Source organism: Sinohyriopsis cumingii, chromosome 12, assembly GCF_028554795.1.
Source record: "Sinohyriopsis cumingii isolate HCF-2022 chromosome 12, ASM2855479v2, whole genome shotgun sequence".
Classification (NCBI taxonomy): domain Eukaryota; kingdom Metazoa; phylum Mollusca; class Bivalvia; order Unionida; family Unionidae; genus Sinohyriopsis; species Sinohyriopsis cumingii.
In genome coordinates, this window is record NC_142972.1 from 67630152 (window position 1) to 67652273 (window position 22122).

At 35.4% G+C, this 22122-nt stretch overlaps 2 protein-coding genes across 6 annotated transcripts in view; both read right to left on the minus strand.

The window, feature by feature from the left end:
• LOC149786641 (thymidine phosphorylase-like) overlaps positions 1-8198 on the minus strand; it is a 39582-nt gene extending 31384 nt beyond the window's left edge. For 3 of the 5 annotated variants that reach the window (XR_016424991.1, XM_089977153.1, XM_089977152.1), the window contains exon 1: positions 7759-8195. Coding sequence is in view for 3 of the 5 variants with exons in the window: in XM_089977153.1 (XP_089833279.1) it covers positions 7759-7933 (175 nt within the window). In the remaining 2 variants the exon portion in view is untranslated. Of the gene's footprint in view, positions 1-7758 lie in introns of all 5 variants that reach the window. The other 2 variants (XR_016424992.1, XM_089977154.1) reach the window with 1 other exon arrangement.
• The window catches only part of LOC149786638 (thymidine phosphorylase-like), a 257020-nt gene that overhangs the window by 157039 nt on the left and 77859 nt on the right, over positions 1-22122 (minus strand). The window lies entirely within an intron of this gene.

Genomic DNA, 22122 nt, shown 5'->3' on the forward strand with positions numbered 1-22122 from the left:
AACAAATCTTCCCATTTCAGACATTGTCAATAATCTGGGCCAGAAACTTTCACGTCTGCAATAACATGAAGCAAAATGAATTAAAACAGCTATTACTTTAATATGAGCACTTGTTTACAGATTTTCCAAACTGAACAAATACAAACTACCATGACACTGAAACTGTAAATTCCACACCTGTGAAACAGCATCTGTACAGGATGAATCTTCTCAAACAGGAATGTTTGTAAACATAACTTTAGTATCTGCTGGAAAATGAGTTTAAATAACCAAGTAGAATTGACGGGCTTTCACCATATATTCTTGTACGACAAACAGATAATACTTTCCGCATGTGTACAGACGGAAAAGGTAAAGAAAACTTCATTATTCGTAATTCCTGATTCAATAATCAATATAAAGTTATGCCATTGGGAATGAAATGTTCATCTTGTACTTTTCAAAATTAAATGAACAAGATAACATCTGTTCTAGACAGTTGTGTTACACGACAACTGGAAAGTTCACTTGGAGACGATCCAGAAATCGTTTGATAGACTCAGTGATCCAAATTCGACAATATATTTATCTAAAAGATAGTTTTCTGTGCTTATGTTACATACTATGGACACTTTAAACATATAGATCCTAAGATCAAGGCTATCTATAAATTCCCTGTGCCTATCAGTAAAAAGCAACTGATAATATCAGAAATATTGTCCCAAAACATTTACGATTCCGGAGCCACTGACAATTTTTAAAGCAAGAAAGGCAATAATCTGATAAGTGTCATAAGGCTTTTGATAAGTTAAAGGCCATATTTAAGAATACACCGGTTCCTCGGCTCCAAATTTCAGTCACTCATTTCAACTGTTGCTGCAAGTGATGTTTGGTTTTTGGTGCACTATTAATTGAAGAAGATAAACAATGTTGTGGATCATCAATTGAGTTATTTTCTAAAAAATAATTAAATAGGCTGCAGAAGAATTATTCCACAATCGACATGTAATATTTGGCTTTGACGCCGTCTTTGCAACACTTGAAGTGTTTGTTAGCTGAGTTAATTCTCCGATTGTTGTCTTTAGTGATCACAATCCCGCTAATTTCCAAGTCAAGATGAATATTTAATCAGAGATTTTTAAGGTAAATTTTGATGTTGCAAGAATACAATACTGACATCAGGCACATCAATGAAAAAGACAATCTAATAGCAGATGCGCTTTCACGTGCATATCAATATTATATCGTTTCTTGTATACTTTGTGTCATTGATAAGAGTGCATCTTATATACATTTCTATCTCATTCATACATGACTAAAATAAAAAAATGAAGTTTTATTGCATAAACTTTTGTTTTTCTTTATGATGAGAGGTGTTATCTATACTTAATTTCCATTGCGTCTTAATTGGGTGTGTTCACCTTTTAATATTTCATTATATTCTTTGGGTATCATGAAATATAACAGCTGACCTTTTCCAAAATCAGTGACAGTTTTGTAAACAATATTGTTACATTTTTCTGATTGAAGGACAAATATCAAGATCTCTATCTTGGTCTGAATCAAGGACAGTGTGTTTATCATTATAATTTTAATAACAGACCTAATTATTACAAAGCTTTTATCTTAAAACCATTTGGAACCTTCTATAAAGACATTTTCCATCAAGTAATAGTTGTTTTGTTGGAACATGCTAACTGTGACCTAGTTCAGATAGAGGAGTATAAAATCTTGTTTACGGGAAAACATTATTTATTTTTGCAATAATATCTGAAGCGGAAATAAATCCTATTGTTGCGTCCAGTATTTAATCTGGGCTGGGATTTATTTATTCACATTATTTATTTAAAGTACTCATTTAAAATATTATTCTTGGAAATAGAAACCTGGATTTATAGTGAAATTCAAATAAGGATGTATTCATGGATAGTATTATTGTGATTCAGGAAAATGAACTGTTGGTAAATCATTACTATTCAAGCCATCACGGACAAATCAACACTTTCAGCATTAGATTTTTTTTTAATACCATTAAAGTTTATCCAAGACTTTATTCTCTAGGACCTGCATTCGTAATTCTATGATTATTTAGGACTTAATTCGCAACACCGTAAGTTCTTTTGTTTTTACATGTTCACTTTGTATTCTATGAAAATAAATTATTTGTCGAATGTTACAGAGCTGGTGGACTTTCGCTGTTTTGTACTTCTTTGTTTAAGACCATAGACTCGTAACAAGACCTCGACTGCACTAAAAAGCGACGAGGACGGAGAACATAATCCACTGAATAATATAGTAAATTTCACCCGATAAGGAAGAATGGCCTTGACAACTTATACTGAGAGATATTCTTGGTACGGCGTTGAATAGACTAGAACATAAATCAATAAACTTTGATTACTCCGCGAACACGAAAAGATAAACAATCCACTGGCAATTTACATTATTTTCAGACAGTGTACCATAAAATAATAAAACTAAATCTCAGTGTTGTTTCTGATATTTAAGGTCACATATGTCAGCTCTAATCACCTGGCACTGTAAAATTCCAGGTAGAATGAATAATCGCGCTTCTCTCCCTTCGTTGAATCAGCTCTACAATCGAAGACAATCTACAAACATTTGGAGAGTATAATATGTGTCACTTGTCCACATCATTATTAATTTCTTCCGTACAGTCATTTAGTGTCCTGTTTCCTTGCTTTAAATCTAGTAATACTTGTAAGATAATAGTATTTCTAAGTTAAGAGGTAACTACTAATCAAATTGTGTGCCCTGGATAATCACTGTTGAGTAGTCATACGTAGAAGCTTAATTAATGTTTTCATCTTTAAAGAGGCAAGCCAAGGCAAAGTACACGTTATGAAAGATAATATCTATCTGGCGTGGCCTTGCTTGACCCCTGACATCCGCCAATCGGTCAAAATTGCAGCGTAATGTGTGACACCTAGTTTGACTTGTGAAATATTTTCATTCATCAAAATGGTGACGCAATTCGTTGGTAGTGAATCGATTGTGACCTTGTTGACCCCATAAAAAGGCAGGAATCCGTCAAAATGGCGGCTTATTCAAGTGGTTGTTTATATATAATGTCCTTGATATAACAAAGTTGTATAGGATCTTTGATCGAACAAATGCTTGTTTCCGACAAAAAAGGCGTTATAATATAAGAGACATTGCCAATAAACTCCACAACCATGTCCTCCAACTTTTCTTAGTCCACCTGCGAAATGCATAGTAGGCTAGGCGAGCATATAGCCCTAAATAAACTGAAAGCTACGCGGGGTGTGTGATGACAGCAAAACTGGAAAACATTTAACTGCAAAGCTCGACAAACATTTTTATTTAATTGGTTAAAGGATAAATGCCTACAAAATCGCGATGTCTTCATATCACTGAAATAATAAAGCTTTGTTGCAGAAATTAGTTGCGAAGTGTCCGGGTAATTCATATTATTTTAATGATCCTATTCAATTGTAAACTTCCAGATCTGAGCAATTTAGAATCTTGGACCATATTGTAACGTTGAGGACCGACGCTTCACTTTCAAGCATTCAAACACAAAGGGTCAAAGGTCGACATATTAACCCTAAGTCATCCTCGTCAACAAAATCCAAGGTACTTTGATTTCAAAAGGCATGTGAAGGGCAATTAAATACACTAAGATTCTGATATAAGGATCAACACGGACTGTAAAAAAATAAACGTTATGTATGGCAAAACGGATAGGAATCGTTCGCAAAAGAATGAAATGTTAATAAATGAATTGAATCTGGTATCATACTTAAAAAAACAAAACAAAATTACGACACAATGACAGGTGCTGTATATTCCTATGGCTATGCTGATTATTTAGATTCGACTTAGCAAACGAAACAACTGGAGATAAACTACATTTAAACAAACACTATAACTGCTTACTGATTCATGTCATGTCTCGTGATAAATGGATTCGATTCACGGATAAATCGGCTTCGATGAGTGCCGTAACACATTGTCGACAGGGATGGTTTGAAAGATATTTGTATTCAATTTAATTAAATCTTATGAAGTATGGAATTGCCCTATCTTTTCGAAATATATTCTCTCTACAAACGATAGAAAGATACACTGATACAAGGTATTCAAAATCACTATGGTACAGCATTTACAACTAACATGTGGACAAGTCATGCCACTGAAGCTTCCGTAACAATGACGGAGCACTATAGAGACGAATTCCGAAATTTAAGGTATACTGTGCTTACAACGCGAGAGCTGGAAAACAGACATAGAAGTATTGTAACTGCAACTGATACTACGAAGCTTTGAACAGAAATAAAAATAAAGCATGATCAAGTTACTGCACTAGTTAGAGATAACACCTTAGATGTGATAGTCTGTGGAGAGACCTTGCAATACCACAATGTTAGAACTTTTGATCGCACGCTTCAGTTTTCCATTCATTGTGCATGAAATGCTCTTCCTGTCTCAGCTCGTACCACTGCAACAGCAAAACGTTCCGTTGCATATTTTCGTCGATCACTCCTGGTTTCTAATGTGCTCACTGCTAGACAAAACCAAATGAATTTGGCCACAATCAATCGTCTAACTGGTTGTCCAACAAGATTGAATTCCATCTGTGATATGACTGAATCCTAGATTATCAGATGAACAGTGGAAGATAATGGAACTCAAGGCTTCAATGCTGAAACCTCTATATATTACTACAAGGATCATTTTTTATCAGGAATATCACCAGTGAGTGCGGTCAACTGTTTGCTTTTCAATCTTTGGTATTGGCTATTGAATGAATCAGACACGGATATTTAACTGGTTGGTGCATTCAAACCACATTCACGCGACACAAGTTCATGATATCAAATCTAGGCAAAGATTTAGTGATGACACATGTAAAACTCACTGATTTTATGTGCTCCTTTTATTGGCCTCAAGTATAAATCTTTCCCTTAATCTGTCAAAAAGAAAAAAACAAACTATCCAAAACGCCATCATGTATGCTGCTAAACAAATGGTTATCCCTCAAGCAACAGCTTTCCCCTCGAACAATATTACTAACACCGTACTCGTTGCTGACAGTACCCAGGCAGGGGATGTATGTCCTTGGTCAAGAGTACAACTGAATCAGGGTTATATGGCTTTCGTTCTACTTGTTTGATGGAGAAGATTATTTTACTGTTGTTCCAAATAACGGTTGAAGCTGAGTACGATAATATGCATCTGAGAAGCATATTTCAACCAAACGTAACCCTGGAACATTAATCCCAAACATTTATCTACATTGTCAACACTTGTATGGAATGTTCTACACATCCGGGCACTTCAGCCCCATCAGAGCTACGTTTCTGTCTTGCTGGTGTTACTGTAGCAAAACTGCGAACGTCTCTTGATTCTGATACCAGTGACAACCTTCTTTCCGTATTGGTTTGCTGCTTTACAGCACAGCCACACAAGTAGTTTAGTTATTGCCAAGGCAACTGAAGTAAAGTTCCTTGCCCAATGATACACCACGGTAGCTGACTCAGGCTGGTCCGATGATTCGAACCCGCACCTTTTTCGGTCCCGAGTCCGGCACGCTAACCACGGAGCTAATTAGGCTCCTTTTTTAAGAGCAAGCTAAAATTTGACAATAAGGTCAGGGCAATGAACAATCTTCTTCCTGTAACAAGTTCACCTACTAGACCCTGTATCAAGCAAGAACCAGTGGCGACAACAATTTGTAGTTGCTGCTGGTGGTGTTTGAATGCTATTTCTCTGCGCAGCGTAAGCTACACATCGCGGCCATTATAGGCCATCTGCTAAGTGAATAATCAGGAACAATCCCAGAAAGAACCATCGACCAAAAGAAACTACTGGCAAGCTTTCTCACGTACCCACGCTGGTCGAGACTGAGACTCCTACCCACGAACATAGAGGTGAAATGTATGTGATCCGTAAAGGCGAGCGCCTTAGACCCCTTGGCAACCCGGGAACCGGACAACCATTAGTGCTAGTGAGAAAACGGAAACGTACTTTCCTCCTCTTCCAAATCTACGTAACGTTAAAACTTTCAATGGATATTCTACTATTTGACCATTCTCTTGGAGTATATTATAACTGTTTCACTTCAACGTTTATTTCATAACCATAGATTTTAGACTACGCTGAATGAACCAGAATAGGTCATATTTTACTTACTTCAAGAACATTATAATCTCCATCAGAATTGTATGTAAAGAAATATTTATAATTCTAATTATTTTTCAGTCGTATACATCGTATAAAGCTCCATAGACCTATGTCCCGAAGTAAAAGTTTTCAACAAATTGAACTTTCCATATTTCGATGCATATACCTTCATCTGTGTTTGTCAATTGACATAATCAAATATATATTTGCAAGATATTGTATAAAATATATTTTTAAATCAGTATTAATTGGGAATCTACTTAAAATACAGGCAAGCCATGTTGGAACAGCATTTATTCTTGCGTTTGAGCTTATGAAACGCAAATTAAATTCATTATTAATTGTTGTTCTAAAATGTAATGCGAAAATAGTTTAACCATGATCTTCACCTTAAATGTCCTTTAAAAAACACCTCCCATACGCAAATTATTGATCGCTATAGACTTTTTTCAGTGGGGCCCCGAGTGGCCGAGTGGTCTAAAGCGCTCACCGTTACGGATCACTGCCATCTCACCTCTGTCTGCGTGAGTTCGAGTCTCAGGCTCGGCTAACATTGGTACGTGAGAAAGCCTGTCAGTAGCTTCTCGTGGGTCGGTGGTTCTTCCCGGGGTTTTCCAGGGTTCTTCCTCCACCAATTATACTGACCGCCATGTATAGCCTATCTTGTGCTGAAAAATGGCGTTAACCCATACAACAACAACAACAACTTTTTTCAGTGGTAGCCTGGTACTAAACTGGGTCAAGAAAAGAGGACGCTGGGTATATCATAACAAATAACAATTGAGTACAAACGCCAACATGACCGGAATCGACTTTTACTATAGACGAAGACAAATTCTTGTGACACAAAATGGAATACAATTTGGTTTCTTAGCAGAAAAGGTTAGCTATTAGAGCTTAAAGACGACATCGTATGCGAAATATATGGATCAATGATAGTTGGGACTGTAAAAACCAGTTTCGTTTTCCCAATATGGATATTACACTTGCAAATAAAGCAAATGCCCAGACGGAATTGTTGATCCTTAACTTTGTTGAAAATGAAAAATTACCCACGTGATTGAGATAAAACGTGTCCGGAGTGGGAGAGATGCAAAGTTGTTGTATTCTTGAATGTTACACTTTCCTCCATCCCTTGTAAAATTCGCGTTTAATCGTACAGGTGCGAGTAGCAATTGTTTTTCCGTCTTGACCTCATGTTGTTCTAGAACGACGAACACAGACACACACACACACACACACACACGCACATGCTGAGAGACAGGGACGAAAGAAACATAAATTGCAAATAAATACACTCGCTTTAATATTCGGTGATTAGATCATGTCAAGCGTATCAAAAATGTATCTAGTGACAGTATATCCTTAACTAAAGTATATATTGAATGATATTTAGGAGTTTTAGTGATAGACTCTCACTCCTCGAATTATGGATTTTTCCTCGCAATTAAAGCATCGTGCTTAATTACATTTAACGATAGCTTAGAATCAAAAGAGCTTCTTTTCTTGTTCAAACCCTTTTCATATAGTGAGTACTCCCTGCTTTAAAACAAGGCTTTGTTTGGATAACAACAAGAGGAAGTGATAGACTAAAGCTCTCGGTACACATACCTAGTTGTGCTGGTTGTATGGAACCCTCGGTAACGCGCCTTATAAAGAAATCTATTTCCCTCTGGGTCAGTTGCTTTCCATCCCTTTTCTTGATGATAAGGTCCGGAATACACAGGATCTGAATTTCGTTCTCATCTTCTTTGGGTATTTCTGTCATCTTGCAATGTCCCTGCATGTAATGTCCAATTGTTTACAGTACAGGTATTAATCAAACTGCTCTAGTAAGCGCTCGTAATGCCAACCTACAGCTCGTTACAGCCCTTTCAAAAGACGGGACAATAGCTCACGAAATGGCGCCCAACTGCGTACTGAGTAGGCTCTGATATGCTCTCGCATAATATACCTGCTTAGGGTCTATATTGTGCTCTTGCATAGACCCAATCTGTCTACTCGTTATGCCGCGACAGGTGTGAGGTTATGTTACATGCAGTGTGTGTGTGTGTGTGTGTGTGTGTGTGTGTGTGTGTGTGTGTAATAATGAATGGTTCTCCACAGTTGCATACGATTATTATAGTTGTCACAAATGTTAATAAAAAAAATAAGTGCTATAGTAGCAAGCAATGCAGCAGACATAACACAGTACCTGGGTAACGATGTTTATTAGAATAAGGTAAATTTTCATGAAGGACGTTATATATATGTATATATTCAATTACTTTTTTATGTACAAAGTGCTCCAATATAGAGTTTCCCCCTTACCCCATGTTCATCGACAATAGATTTGATTACGTCTCACTAAATGCAGTGCTATTTTTAAATACAAAGGTAAACAATTTTTCAGTTATATCGTATATCCATAGGATGTATGCAATGTGGCAGTTTATAGTGATTTCTAGCACTGGGGCGTCATGCCGCAAACATGTAGCATGATGTCCCACCCAGTAAAATTACACTGACATCTGGCCGACCATTCCTAGCACTGTATGTGAAGTGTTTAATAAGTTGAATATTACGAAATTTGATGTCAGTGATGGTACCCTATCGGAAAAAATATGGTATGTTTCAGGTTACTCATTTTCGTAAATCAATAGTTAAATCAGTATTCAATTACACGTTCTACGTATTAAAGGACGATAGCCGCTCCAGAAGTGTACAGACCAGAAGTAGTGTGATAATGACGGTTTTCGGACCGGTGTTACAGTCACCACCCCCATGACATTGTGTTAATACTACAATAAATAACACCCCACATGTAGCCTAAGTGGTTAGAGCGTCCGCTTCAGATGCGGGGTGTCGCAGGTTTGAGCCAGACCAAGTCATACCAAAGACATATACAAATTACACTAGCAGCTGCCTAGTTTTTGGCGCTCAGTATTAAGATGTTAGTGTTAAGACTTGTCGGCCTGGTGTCAGGAGAATGTGACTTCATGGGACATGATGCTACTTGTCTGCAGCATAATGCCCCAGTGATAGACATCACTATACACTGCCAAATTGCAGACATCTTAGCGATATGACTGAATACTGTTAAAGCTACGTTAAAAATCCAAATCACACACGTAATAAATAGCACGTGCATGCATGTGATCCCGTAGACTGTAGTCCATGAAAGTTATCAATATGTGACGATACAAGAGACAGATCATGGGATATAGAAGGCGGTAATCTAAGTCAGTAACCGATAAAACCGCCATTAATGCACTACAGTGGTAGACACGATTGTTTATTGAGACATGTCAACTGCAAAGTATAAGTATAGTCACATTGCTTGTTTTGGCATTTATACATTTTAATTTGTCGTTTTTTCTTTTATAGGAGACTACTCGACTTTTACTGTCTGTAAACCCATTATTTCCTAGTTCCTTATTTGTGCTGGGAGTTGTCTGTGGTTTTCCACTTCCATCAACGAAGTCTGCAATTCGGCCATGCTAATTATTTTATCATCTATAGCCACCTAGTACTGTTTACTAATAGTACTGGGACTAAGATGTGCTACCTCAAAACGTTTCGAATAAACACCTATTCGTGAATGTAATTGGGTTCAGCGGTGAATTCCACTTCTTCGTTATAGAAACAATCCCTGCGAGATTTCACGCCTGTTAGTGAATTAAACGATTGGGTATTTTACTCTGCTGATGCTATAACACCTAGCTGGCCTCCAGGGTAGTCCAAACAGGGTAATCCAAACAGCTGATTTATATTTGGCCCTTAACAAGATTATATTTAAGTGTATACGAAAGTATGATGATATCGTTTCGAAGCAAATATTCGTCCACAAGTTGAACGAAATTACTAGCATTGTTAGCGTCACTGGTCATGTGATTCAACACCTCGTGGGTACATTCCGCAACTCCATCACTTACATGTAATGATGAATGTAATCTTAACTACAAACACCAACGACGGTTATTACCACATTTGCAGCATGTAACCCCAGGGCCGGCGCCAGACCCAGCCAGACTACCTAGCGCCCTAGGCAAGGTTAGATTCTGGCGCCCCCCCCCCCCCGGAAAATATCAATTTCCAAATTTATAAACATTAAAAAAAAATAAAAAATGCGCCCCCTGAAATCGGCGCCCTAGGCCCGAGTTTGCCTATATGGTAACGCCGGCCCTGTGTAACCCATGTATATATTCTTTCGTGTGTGTGTGAGAGAGAGAGAGAGAGAGATTTGGATTTTTAAACGTCGCTTTAACAAATTTTCAGTCATATTGCAAAGATGTCTGCAGTGTGGTAGTTTGTTGTGATGTCTAGCATTAGGGAATCGAGCCGCCGACATGTAGCATGAGTACGCGATTGGATGAGCTGTTTGCACACATACATGTACGTGTTAACCATTGTAGATGTTGCCATTAGAAATAAGGAAGCAGAGTCATTAGAGTCTAAACATGCAGGAAGTGTCGCTGATACGTTTAAAAGTATTTACACACGCGGACCGTTAATATGTGCCGATTATTGCAGGTCGATCCAGGTAAAGAATTTCCTGGATCCGTTGCTGTGCTGTTGCCACGACTTAAAGTAAGGGTTCGTGTTGGACCACAGGCACTTGATTCTGGTGTAAGCTAATTTGTACACTCACTAATATGGTGCCTGTGTGTTGGACGTGTTAATATAGATAGTGACCAGGCTATTGTGGTACGATTTAATGCGGAATGGTTATTTGGACATCAGCACATGCAAGAATGGCCTACTAGGTCTCAAATATTACGATCATGAATAGGTGACACGACTTTCAATCGTCATACATCCTTTAAAAAATGAAATCACACTAAAGATTGGATTAAAACATGTAGATGCGATTTGACACAATGATCGGTGAATCCGCCAAACAGACATTTTGCGAAAGTAATTGCAAGTCATTCCAGCAAACAGGAAAATATCTCTATGATCTATTTTAATACGTTAACGTATCCATACAACAATCGCAATTCCATGACGTTCAAACGCGCAAATGGAAACGGGAAAACTTTCTCTTACTGCAAATTCCGTCAATAAATTGTTTTAATTTTTGTAATCTACCAGGATCAGAAACTGAAATTGCTTCAATCCTATTTATTATTTCGTTTATTTCTGTGGGTGTTTCGACAATCATAGGTTCAGCAAATCTTCCTCGACGAACGGGTTAATACTTGTGAATACATCCGCATGACCGGCAAAGATGATCATATGACTTGACTACGATGCCATCTTTAAGACATGCTTGAGCACCTAGACCAAAGGTGGGCAAACTTTCCAGTGCAAGTGTCGCATACACAAATTTAGACCTTGTCGCGGGCCGCATAGTTTATTAAGCAAAATAATTAATATTTGAAATAGCAAAAACAAAAGGTTTTTCTAAATGACATCAAAATTGATTTTCAGTTGTTAATATGTTGTTAATATTTGAAAACTTAAACTTAAACTTCAAAAGAAGCACATTTATTTGATAAACAGAGTAACATAAACAGAGTCAGTGCGAATGATGACTTGTTCCTAGGCCGTATAAAAACTCATGGCGGGCCGCATAAAAGCCCTTGGCGGGCCGCATGCGGCCCGCGGGCCGTAGTTTGCCCACCCCTGACCTAGACCAACACGTAAGACAAACTAATGTGATTTACAGCATTCATAATAGCATGTTCTACTGCATAGTTCATATTCTCCGAAGCATACACCTTTACAGCGATTGCGCCCCAATGACATTAAGCTTTGGTATACACACAACGTTATCTAATTGTACGATTTTTTCAGTTCGCTACCGTTCGTTTTCCAGTAGCCGCTTTTGTATAGCTTCGCCTATATAGTGTAGTAAATAGATATGGATGTTGATATCCGACTTATACCATAGAATTTCAAGGTTAATATACGACTTATACCATAGAATTTCAAGGAACTTAAATATTCGCATTATAATAACTCGAAATTGTAAATCTGGCTTTTGCAAATTAGCTCAAATGCCAAACAGTGAGAATTGCATCAACTCAAATACAAAAGACTTTGTACATTTGCATCCAAAAGTGTCAAATAGAGTGTTTGTAAATTTCTTCAATAACTTTTCCTTCATTGTTTTCAGCAGTGGCTTTTGAGAATATTTTCCAATGCTTGCGATTTTCTGCTTCTGCGATGTTGTACGTTATTTTGTAATACTTCTGAAGGTTAATGAGTATGGATGACATCGTTATATTAATACTAAAAGCATCTCTCTAACTAATTTATCCTTGATGATCTTCACTACTTAGGCTACTATATTCGCTTGTTATCCCATTATCGTCATTGCTTTATTCATTAGTTTCATTATCTGTACTCAACGTTTGCGTCTTTATTTTTTCTGGCACAGTATCAAATGATGTTGTTTCAGGGTTTCCTGATAATATTGGCCAAGCTTACATCGTTGCTGCACCAAAATAATTCCTAAGTTAATTGTCTGCATATTTAATTTTTATTGTGAATTGGGTTTTGTCCATTGTCACGTGTCATATATATTCAATTTGTATTATGTGATTGATCTTTATCCATAAATGAGGGTAGGAGTTGGGCCTCCGTTTCTAATATCATGTAGGATATACAAGTTTGCTAAGTTTGAGTTCTGTATACAGCCTTAATTCTGACTTTAGATTCTTCTATAAAAGAGTTATGTTTGCAGTTTTATGGAAATTTCCATTGAGATATCAGAGTAGTTGGGATCTATACAAGATTGTTTATAACTTAGAATGTTCCGAAAATGAATTATAACCCTCATGCTGGTCCTCATATTTGTGTCTTAGGTGTTTATATTAAAGTTGATTGTATTAGAATTGATCATTCCTCTTTTAATGTCTAAAGTGGAATCATACTTAATGTTCAGCTTTATATGAGATCATTCATTTACTTAAATTATCTCTGAATTACAAAGTGCTCAATTTGTTCCAACTAAGTCACTATTTTGGGATTATTGTAAATTAATGTATGGACATTCTGGATTATATCCTTGTGATACATTAAGACTGTTGTCATATTGGTACATTCGAGATTACTTGTACGTCAGCACATTTAATATTGCAATTGATCCGGGACACCAATGGGCTTTATTAAGAATACTTTATATTTTTGGACCTCTGATGAAACTATATGGACTATTTTGGATTTAATTCACAATACTGTGAGTTATTTTTAAATTTTCACTTTTTATTTAAAGAAAATCAATTATTTGTTGAATTTTACAAAACTTATTGGTTTTCGCTCTTTTCTGTTACTTAGTTTAAGTACATATAATTGGAACATAATTTATTATCGATATGTTGCGACTATTTTCTCTAAAACTCATATAACATCTTTTGGCTTCAATGGATGTATTCAAGGAAAACGGTGATTTAGTCTATTGTGCAACATTACACACACTCGACTGATCAGGTAGAATTGTGTCACGACTACATATCTCAATAAATTCTTTCAAGATAATATACGCATCTACCTGTGAATTTTTGGCCATTTATATACCACTGTAAGTTTTTAATGCAAAATATGTTCTGCAACAATTGGCATAAAATATTCTGTACAATCATAAACTGTTCTCTGCAACAGAAGATATTCTCTTCCACAGAAAAAGTCCACATTATGCTCATATTTACATACGTGGTTCTCGTGTTCATAATCTTTTAGAGACGTTCTTATGGAAGAACTGTTGTGTGTGTGTGTGATTTAGATTTTTAACGTAGCTTTAGCAACTTTTTAGTCATATCTCTACGATGTCTGCAGTGTGGCAGTTTATAGTGATGTCTAGCACTGGGGCATAATGCCGTAGACATGTATAATGATGTCCCACCCAGTCACATTGGTTTGGCACCAGGTCAACCAGTCCTAACACTATCCTCTTAATCCTGAGCGCCTATTAGTCCTAATACTAAAAACTTAACGCCGAGCGCCTAACGAGGCAGCTGCAAGTAACATTTTTATCAATCTTTGATATGACTCGGCCGCATTCGAGCCCACAACCTCCCGCATCCGAGGCGGACGCTCTAACCACTTAGGCCACCGAAGCGGTCCGTTTAGTTTGTAACCAGATCAGTTCATGTGCTTGCCTTTGGATTGTAAATTACCGTGATTTTACTTAAACTCATTTTGTGACACAGTTCATTTGTTGTATTTTAGCGGTTTAGGTGAGTGTAGATGGTTTTTTCGGGGAAGGACTCCGTCAAGAGGATGGGGGAGGTGAAATATATTGAATCATTCAGTAGGGTAATAATTTATATAAGTTACAAGTGCACAGAAAAATGTAATTCAGTCAAAAACGAAATGAACGTAAACCTACTATATATCCTCTTATAATATTTCGTTGGATTCAGTGTATCATTAGAATCATGGCAATTGTGAGAATGTGTAGTTCAAGTCATTCAGTCTTATAGTTTTATAAGTTTGCATGAGGTTGAAATTATGTGTAAGTTACTGTGTCATAAATTACATATTTATTAACTTGCACGTCATCAATAAATATCTCATTCACACTGACTTAGCCACATATTGCCCAACGTGGTTTCATCCAGTTACATACATTCTTACCAGGGAAAATACTTTTAAAATGGTAAAAAAACGTAGAGATAAAGTAAATAAAATTGACAATTGGCATTTTTTCACCAAATATACTGGCCGCCTTAAATATCCCATTGTGTGCTCAAGCAAATGGCGTTAAACAAGCAAACCAACAAAACCAAAATACACCTTAAACGGCTACGAATTCGCATATAAAATGGTGTCACTTAATCAGAAGAGGCATTAGTCCGATATTATTAATATGCGTCTTCGAATGTGTTAATGCAATTTGTAAAAGTGTTGCAGTGAGACTAAAATGCTCTAATCTGGTCAAGTCTGTGCGTCACGTAACACGTCAGCCATATTGTGGCAGAGTCATCATTGTGAAATCCTTAATTATTTTAAAGGCGAAAAACAAAAAATAGTACACTATCTGATTTAGGTAAATATCTTGGCGACGTCGAGTTTGTAAACTTTGTATTATATACTCTTTTCGTTTTCCTGCCTAAGGCTCAATTCATGCTGTATTTCAAAACAAATACACCACCTTAGAGTTATTAATAGGCATTTTAATATTAATGCACGCATAGCACCGCCCAAGCGAACTTTCTAAGTTAGTCGCTCACTCGACATATTTTTTAGAAAAGAATCACGCTTTGATCAAATTGAAATTTAGAATCATATTTTGAGTGAATGCGCATTGAAAAAAAACTTTTAAGTTGGTCTGGAATGAATGAATTTTGCTTTTCTGATGATCCAACTCAATTCTGCTTTTCTGCTTATGATGGACTCAGTGTATTTGGGTCAATTCAGAGCAGGAAGGATAATATGATTTCGGTTGGAAATATACAAACTGCAGTAAAATTTCTTTGTCTATCAGGTTTTCTATGACATGGGTCATGTCATTCCGATTAGCAGACATAAGAGAGTACATTTTAAGGAAATTCAAGATGCATAAATGTAAGTATATGTATTACCATTCTTATTACCAGCTAAAGAAGACCATGTGTATGCCCTTTCACTTGCATCCTCGCTGTTGTAGGGATCCCAGCCATGATCTGTATCATACAGTGTATGTATTATATTGCTAGCCTAACATTGTATCAAAATAGTTAAACGGGAATAATTGCAAAGCATCTATTAAGTGAAAGTCCATTTAGCCAGCGTAAACAATACTTCTTCATTGCCTTGGCTTATTTGCTCCTACCAAAACATTCTGTTGCATTTTTTGTCGTATTTAGTGTTTTGACTGACTAGTAAAATGGTACGTCTCTGATAGATATGCCTCAATATACTTTTCTGTGCCATTTTTATAGACCCTATAGAGCACTGGTCATAGTCTGGACCTTTCTATTTTCGAAAAGTTGCCAATATTTTTCCTAAATAACTGTTTAGATTATCATAATGGTAATTTCAATAACTGAGTCTCTCGCGATTGTTGCTGGCATTGCAGATATCACGTTCATTTGTTTGCTTGTATCAATGCGTGAACTCGTCCACATCATTAACTTTATCATCTCTATACTTTCAAATAGATGAAACAGCTTGTTTAGTTTATTCACAAACAAATGTAATAAATCAAAGGCTTAAGCCTCTGCTGCATGAGCGCACATTGTACGTTTCTAATCAAAGTATTTTCAACACATCATACTATTTTTAGACTCGTGTGTCTAGTAATATGAAGCCATGCAATATGGAAAAGTACTCCACAATTCTGACAATTAACGGAAACAAATACATTGTTGCTGTATTCCATATTATATTGTTGCTGTATTACATAATATATTATTACTATATTCCAGCTTACACTGTTGCGGTATTCTATAATATATTGCTGCATTACATAATACCTTGTTGCTGTATTCCATATTATATTGTTGCTGTATTACATAATATATTATTGCTATATTCCAGCTTACACTGTTGCGGTATTCTATTATATATTGCTGTATTACATAATACCTTGCTGCTGTATTCCATAATACCTTGTTGCTGTATTCCATATTATATTGTTGCTGTATTACATAATATATTATTGCTATATTCCATAATATAGTATTGCTATATTGCATAATATATTATGGCTATATTACATAATATATTATTGCTATATTCCAGCTTACACTGTAGCGGTATTCTATAATATATTGCTGTATTACATAATACCTTGTTGCTGTATTCCATAATACCTTGTTGCTCTATTCCATATTATATTGTTGCTGTATTCCATAATATATTATTGCTATATTCCAGCTTACACTGTTGCGGTATTCCATATTATATTGTTGCTGTATTACATAATATATTTTTGCTATATTCCAGTTTACACTGTTGCGGTATTCTATAATATATTGCTGCATTACATAATACGTTGCTACTGTATTCCATAATAGATAAAATAAAAGGTAACAAGAAGAGTTTTCTAGCATAAATTTACATCTTGATTAAAACATTACTACTTCGGTTTCGGAGCAACAGAAAGGTTACAAGTCTGCAGACAGATCACATATATTAGTCTCAACAAGACTACTCCAATGCAGATCAAACGTCGGTATACCAGCCACGTCTATTAAATGGTCAAACCTTATGATCCTTAAAGCACCTGGTGTAGCGCAGATTCACTGTATATATTCATCACTTTCTCGTTTTTCTTATCAAAATCTTTCACTCAACTGTACGTGTATAGCCAAGGGCTTTCATGCGGTCCGCCAAGGGTTTTCATGCGGCCTAGGAACAAGTCATCATTCGCACTAACTCTGTTTATGTTACTCTGTTTATCAAATCAATGTGTTTTTTTTAAGTTTAAGTTTAAGTTTTCAAATATTAACAACATATTAACAACTGAAAATTAATTATGATGTTATTTAGAAAAACCTGTTGTTTCTGCTATTTCAAATATTATTTTACTTAATGAACTATGCGGCCCGCGACAAGGTCTAAATTTGTGTATGCGGCATTTGCACTGGAAAGTTTACCCACCTCTGATATATAGTGTATCTTAAAAAACTTATTAGATTTAGTATATTGTTTAGAAGTCATAATATGAACTTTCTGCTTCATTATTAACTTTATAATTAATATATCTTGTATAAAAAATATATTGTATAAAAAAATGATATTTAAAAGTTGACAAGATGTAAATGTATTAAGACGTCTTATAAACCTTATAAGATATTAGGGTATATATATATATATATATATATATATATATATATATATATATATATATATATATATATATATATATATATATATATATATATATATATATATATATATATATATATATATATATATATATATAGATAGATAGATAGATAGATAGATATATATATATATATATATATATATATATATATATATATATATATATATATATATATATATATATATATATATAGAGGCTTCAAAGTTTTAACATGATGGGAAGGGGGAAGTTATTAATATCAATGATTTATTGAAAAAGTGAATTTGAACACTGTAACGTGATTCACAATATAGGAATCGTGATTTACACTAAGGTTTATATGCAGTTAATGTCATGTGTTTAAGTGTGCTTGCACATTTTTAAATACTCATCCAAATGTTTAAAACCTAACTTCATATGAATTCACCACATTCAGAAACATGTTAATCACATCTAAATTCCCTTTCAAATCAACATCTAAATAGCGCTAAAATTAATGATTTCATCAAATGACGTCACAGAACATGTCTGACGCCATGATGGCCGACGCTAGATGATATGGCTGGTTCTACACACTAAATTCGTCCATTTTCACATATTTTTAAAAAAAAAATTAAATAAATTTCTCTCATTTCTATGCAAGTCAATGTATTTTAAATCTTGTCAGTATTCGTTAGCACTTGTTTACTCTTCACCCATGCTTAGCGACCTTGGTTACCATGTCAGCGTCTTTGATGTTTGACAGGAATGAGATAATACAAAATGCCTATATATTTGTTACTGGTTGCGAGTAAAGGAATAGGTAATGCTAAAGCACATGGAAGCCATGTCAATCGAATGCTACTGACGACAAAATGTTATGTGTCAAAAGCACCTTAATTTAGTTACCTATTTTGGGTTAGTGGTGAAAACCATATTTCACCTACTTTTTCCTCGTGCGAAATCTCTTAGAAGGTTTGGCTTCATTTCGTGAAGTCCTTCAGAAATTATTATGATACTATAAGCCACCTATTATATATATATATATATATATATATATATATATATATATATATATATATATATATATATATATATATATATATATCGACTGGGTATAACAATTAATTGTTCCACCTAGCTGTTGTGGAAGTCCAACAGTTGCTATCAAGGCCACCCAAAACACAAACGCTGTACATGACCCGAGTAAAATTCCTAGTCTGGGACACAAATAGATACAGCTATAAACAAATTTTATTTTTAAGTCCACAATGCGTTTACAAAATAAGAAATATTAGGTTCTTGGATCTACCGGATAATAAATTAGTCCTTATATTTTCCCAATTTTCTATGTGAGTAATAAGAATCGCAAAGAAGCCACTAAAAGAGGAACTTTTTTCTATCGTTATAAATGGTAATATGAAGTTTGATGATAAATGGCCCAATGGTTTGGAGGACGTCCAAATGTATTACCTTTTATTGCTAAGAAAATCGAATGGTTCCTAGGGAAAGACCCAGACTCAACATGGATAGACCATGTTCCAGAGAAACTTTCCTATGAAGTTTTTCATCAAAACTTGGCTTAGCAACTTTAATTTGTGTGTTAGGTGTTTGGTATTTGATTGCACACCGACACACGACAAGCTGTATCATGCCGAGTTAAATGGAGAAAGGCTCCTTACTCCCAAACACGTTACGTCAGCCGACTAGGCCTGATCTCAACAGGATTCACACACTCACCCCTCTGGTTGTGACTGGCATACCATTCACCATAGCTATCTTACAGATTTGGAGGATATGTCAACCACGCCAATATCATGCCACTGTACGGCAAAGATCGAAAAGATCGAAATCAATGGGAAGCCGAAACTCCAATATATTTTGCTGGAATATTTTGCAAGGAAAGTTTTACCTCGATCTTTCAGAAGTGAAGCCTGGAGCCATATTTTGCTTCAATTCATGAAGTCCTTTAAAAGTTACTGAGCCAAAATTAAATTCGTATGGCTGGGTTGTTACAGGACGGGGCATAATATAAAGAACGCACATGGGTAACTGACAATATGTCCCCTCTGTAGATATATCTGGAGTAAACAAGTATAGTTGCAACATTGCTGTTATGGAAGCCAACTAGTTGTTTGAGGAAACACCTGAAACATAAATCGGATATAACACATCCAAGAATTATTCTGCTAAAATTTCATAAAAATTGGAATTGTAGTTCAAAATTACGTTTTCAAATCTGTTTCTATGAAAACCGTTTGCTTACTAAAGTTGGTAGCACACCCTGTCCTTTAATATATAACTTCAGTTTTAAAAAATGACCAGGTGTTGTTTGTATTGTAATGTAGGAGCACGTTTTATTTTCTATTGCTACGGAAACCAGTGGTTGATATTGATATACAATCATGAAAAAACACGACTTTTATAGACCATGTTAAACTGAACAATCCTAAAAATGTAATTAAAGGCTCAGCAGTTGTGAAAAATGTCCAAATTGTACATGTAGATGCTGATGGACAATGCATGGTGCACATTTTACAAAATTTGGACAGGCCATACCATTAGCCAGGTGAGTTGCAAATTATAACGAAGGCAGTAAGAAAGGAACTTTTGACCAGTGTTCTACTGTATCAGAGGAATGAACGATGCTGAAAAATGTAAATTAAAGTCTCAGCAGTTGTGAAGATGTAGATAATGATGGAAAATGCATGGTGCACAGTTGACAAGGTTCATACCGTTACTCAGGCGAGTCACAAATTTTCATTTTAAGTCACTACGAAAGGAACTTTTGACCAGTGTTCTACTGTATCGGAGGAAGAAATCCAGTGCCATTAAGTCTGGAACAACTAACAACTAATGCTGGGCAGTCATTTTTCTCAGTGTGAAAGCCCAGATGGGAAACTAATAATATATAACAGTATAAATCAATAATGTTAAAACTTGTAATGAATATTTGACATAGATATTTGATGTATTTGTATACATACAGCAAACAATAACAGTTATCTCCATATAATTCATTCAGGTGTTGGCTGAATGTTATTGGTATTAGGGCATACCAGTCCACAGTGTGTCAAATGCCCATCATCTATTAATAGATGGAAACCAGGTCACAATTATTACTTCGAAGTCAGGACCCACAAATGTAGCCACAATCTACTTTAAAGCAGCTTTTCCTTTCATTTTCATGATGTTGCACAAGTTAGATTTGGCATTTTTTATATTGATTTAAAGGAAATTCTTTTTCTTTTTAATATGATCAGTATGGCATTGTTGTCTTTCTATTTTGGCAATAGTGCATCATGGGTAATGAGGTACTGTTGCTGGTGCAGAAGTAAAATCGGTGACCCACTGCAAGTTTTGTTTCCAGTCCAGCCTTTCAAAAACAAGTCAGTTAATCTATGACACAAGCTGCACTGTGTTCATGTTTTTAAAGATAATTTTGATAAGCGTATGATTTATACTGCAAAGTTCAACACCAAAAAACTAACGTAGAGACTATACGAAGAAATAATTGTGATCCAAGTCATGTCAGTGTCATATCCTTAAAATTTAAATTTAAAACGCAAGTTTGTTATTAAAGTAGATACATCAAAATGTGACATTTTATGTATATGGATTTTAAAAATAGAATTTTCAAAGTAAAAATGTTAAAGTTTAAATGTTTCTGAAAAATTGAATTTTTATAATATTCTAATTGAGATTTTTCTAATTTTACAAATGTATAGTCTCCATGGGGTTGGTGCAATGTATTTATTGCTACACATATAAAAGTTTAAGTTGTGGATAATGTTCAAATTTTGTCGGAGAAAATATATTTCCAAGTCAGAATGAGGCCTTTTTTTAAGACTCATAAAAATATCTTTCTATCTGATACTGTACCTTTAGATCATTTACACTATTTATTATGGGCCCAAGCAATTAATTGATGTGTTTATGATGCGGGGATTCTATGTGTAATACATACGTACATGTATGGCTTTCAGTAATTGTTTATAAAGATATTTATATGGTACTTAATTCAAGGATGAAAGCCCTATAGCAGAGCCTACTTTGGTCTTTTAAGCCAATTTAAACCGTCAGAGAATGAAAAATATCAAATGAAATATATAGGTCAAATGGGTCAAATGTACTTACCCCAGGCCCAATACCTTGGGTATAAGAAAACAGCAAAATGAAGCAAGTCCAACACAAAATGCACTTGTTGTTGTTAATTTTGGCAATGACTGACAAAGAGCAGCATTAGACATAAGCCGATTTCTTTTGGAATTATTAAT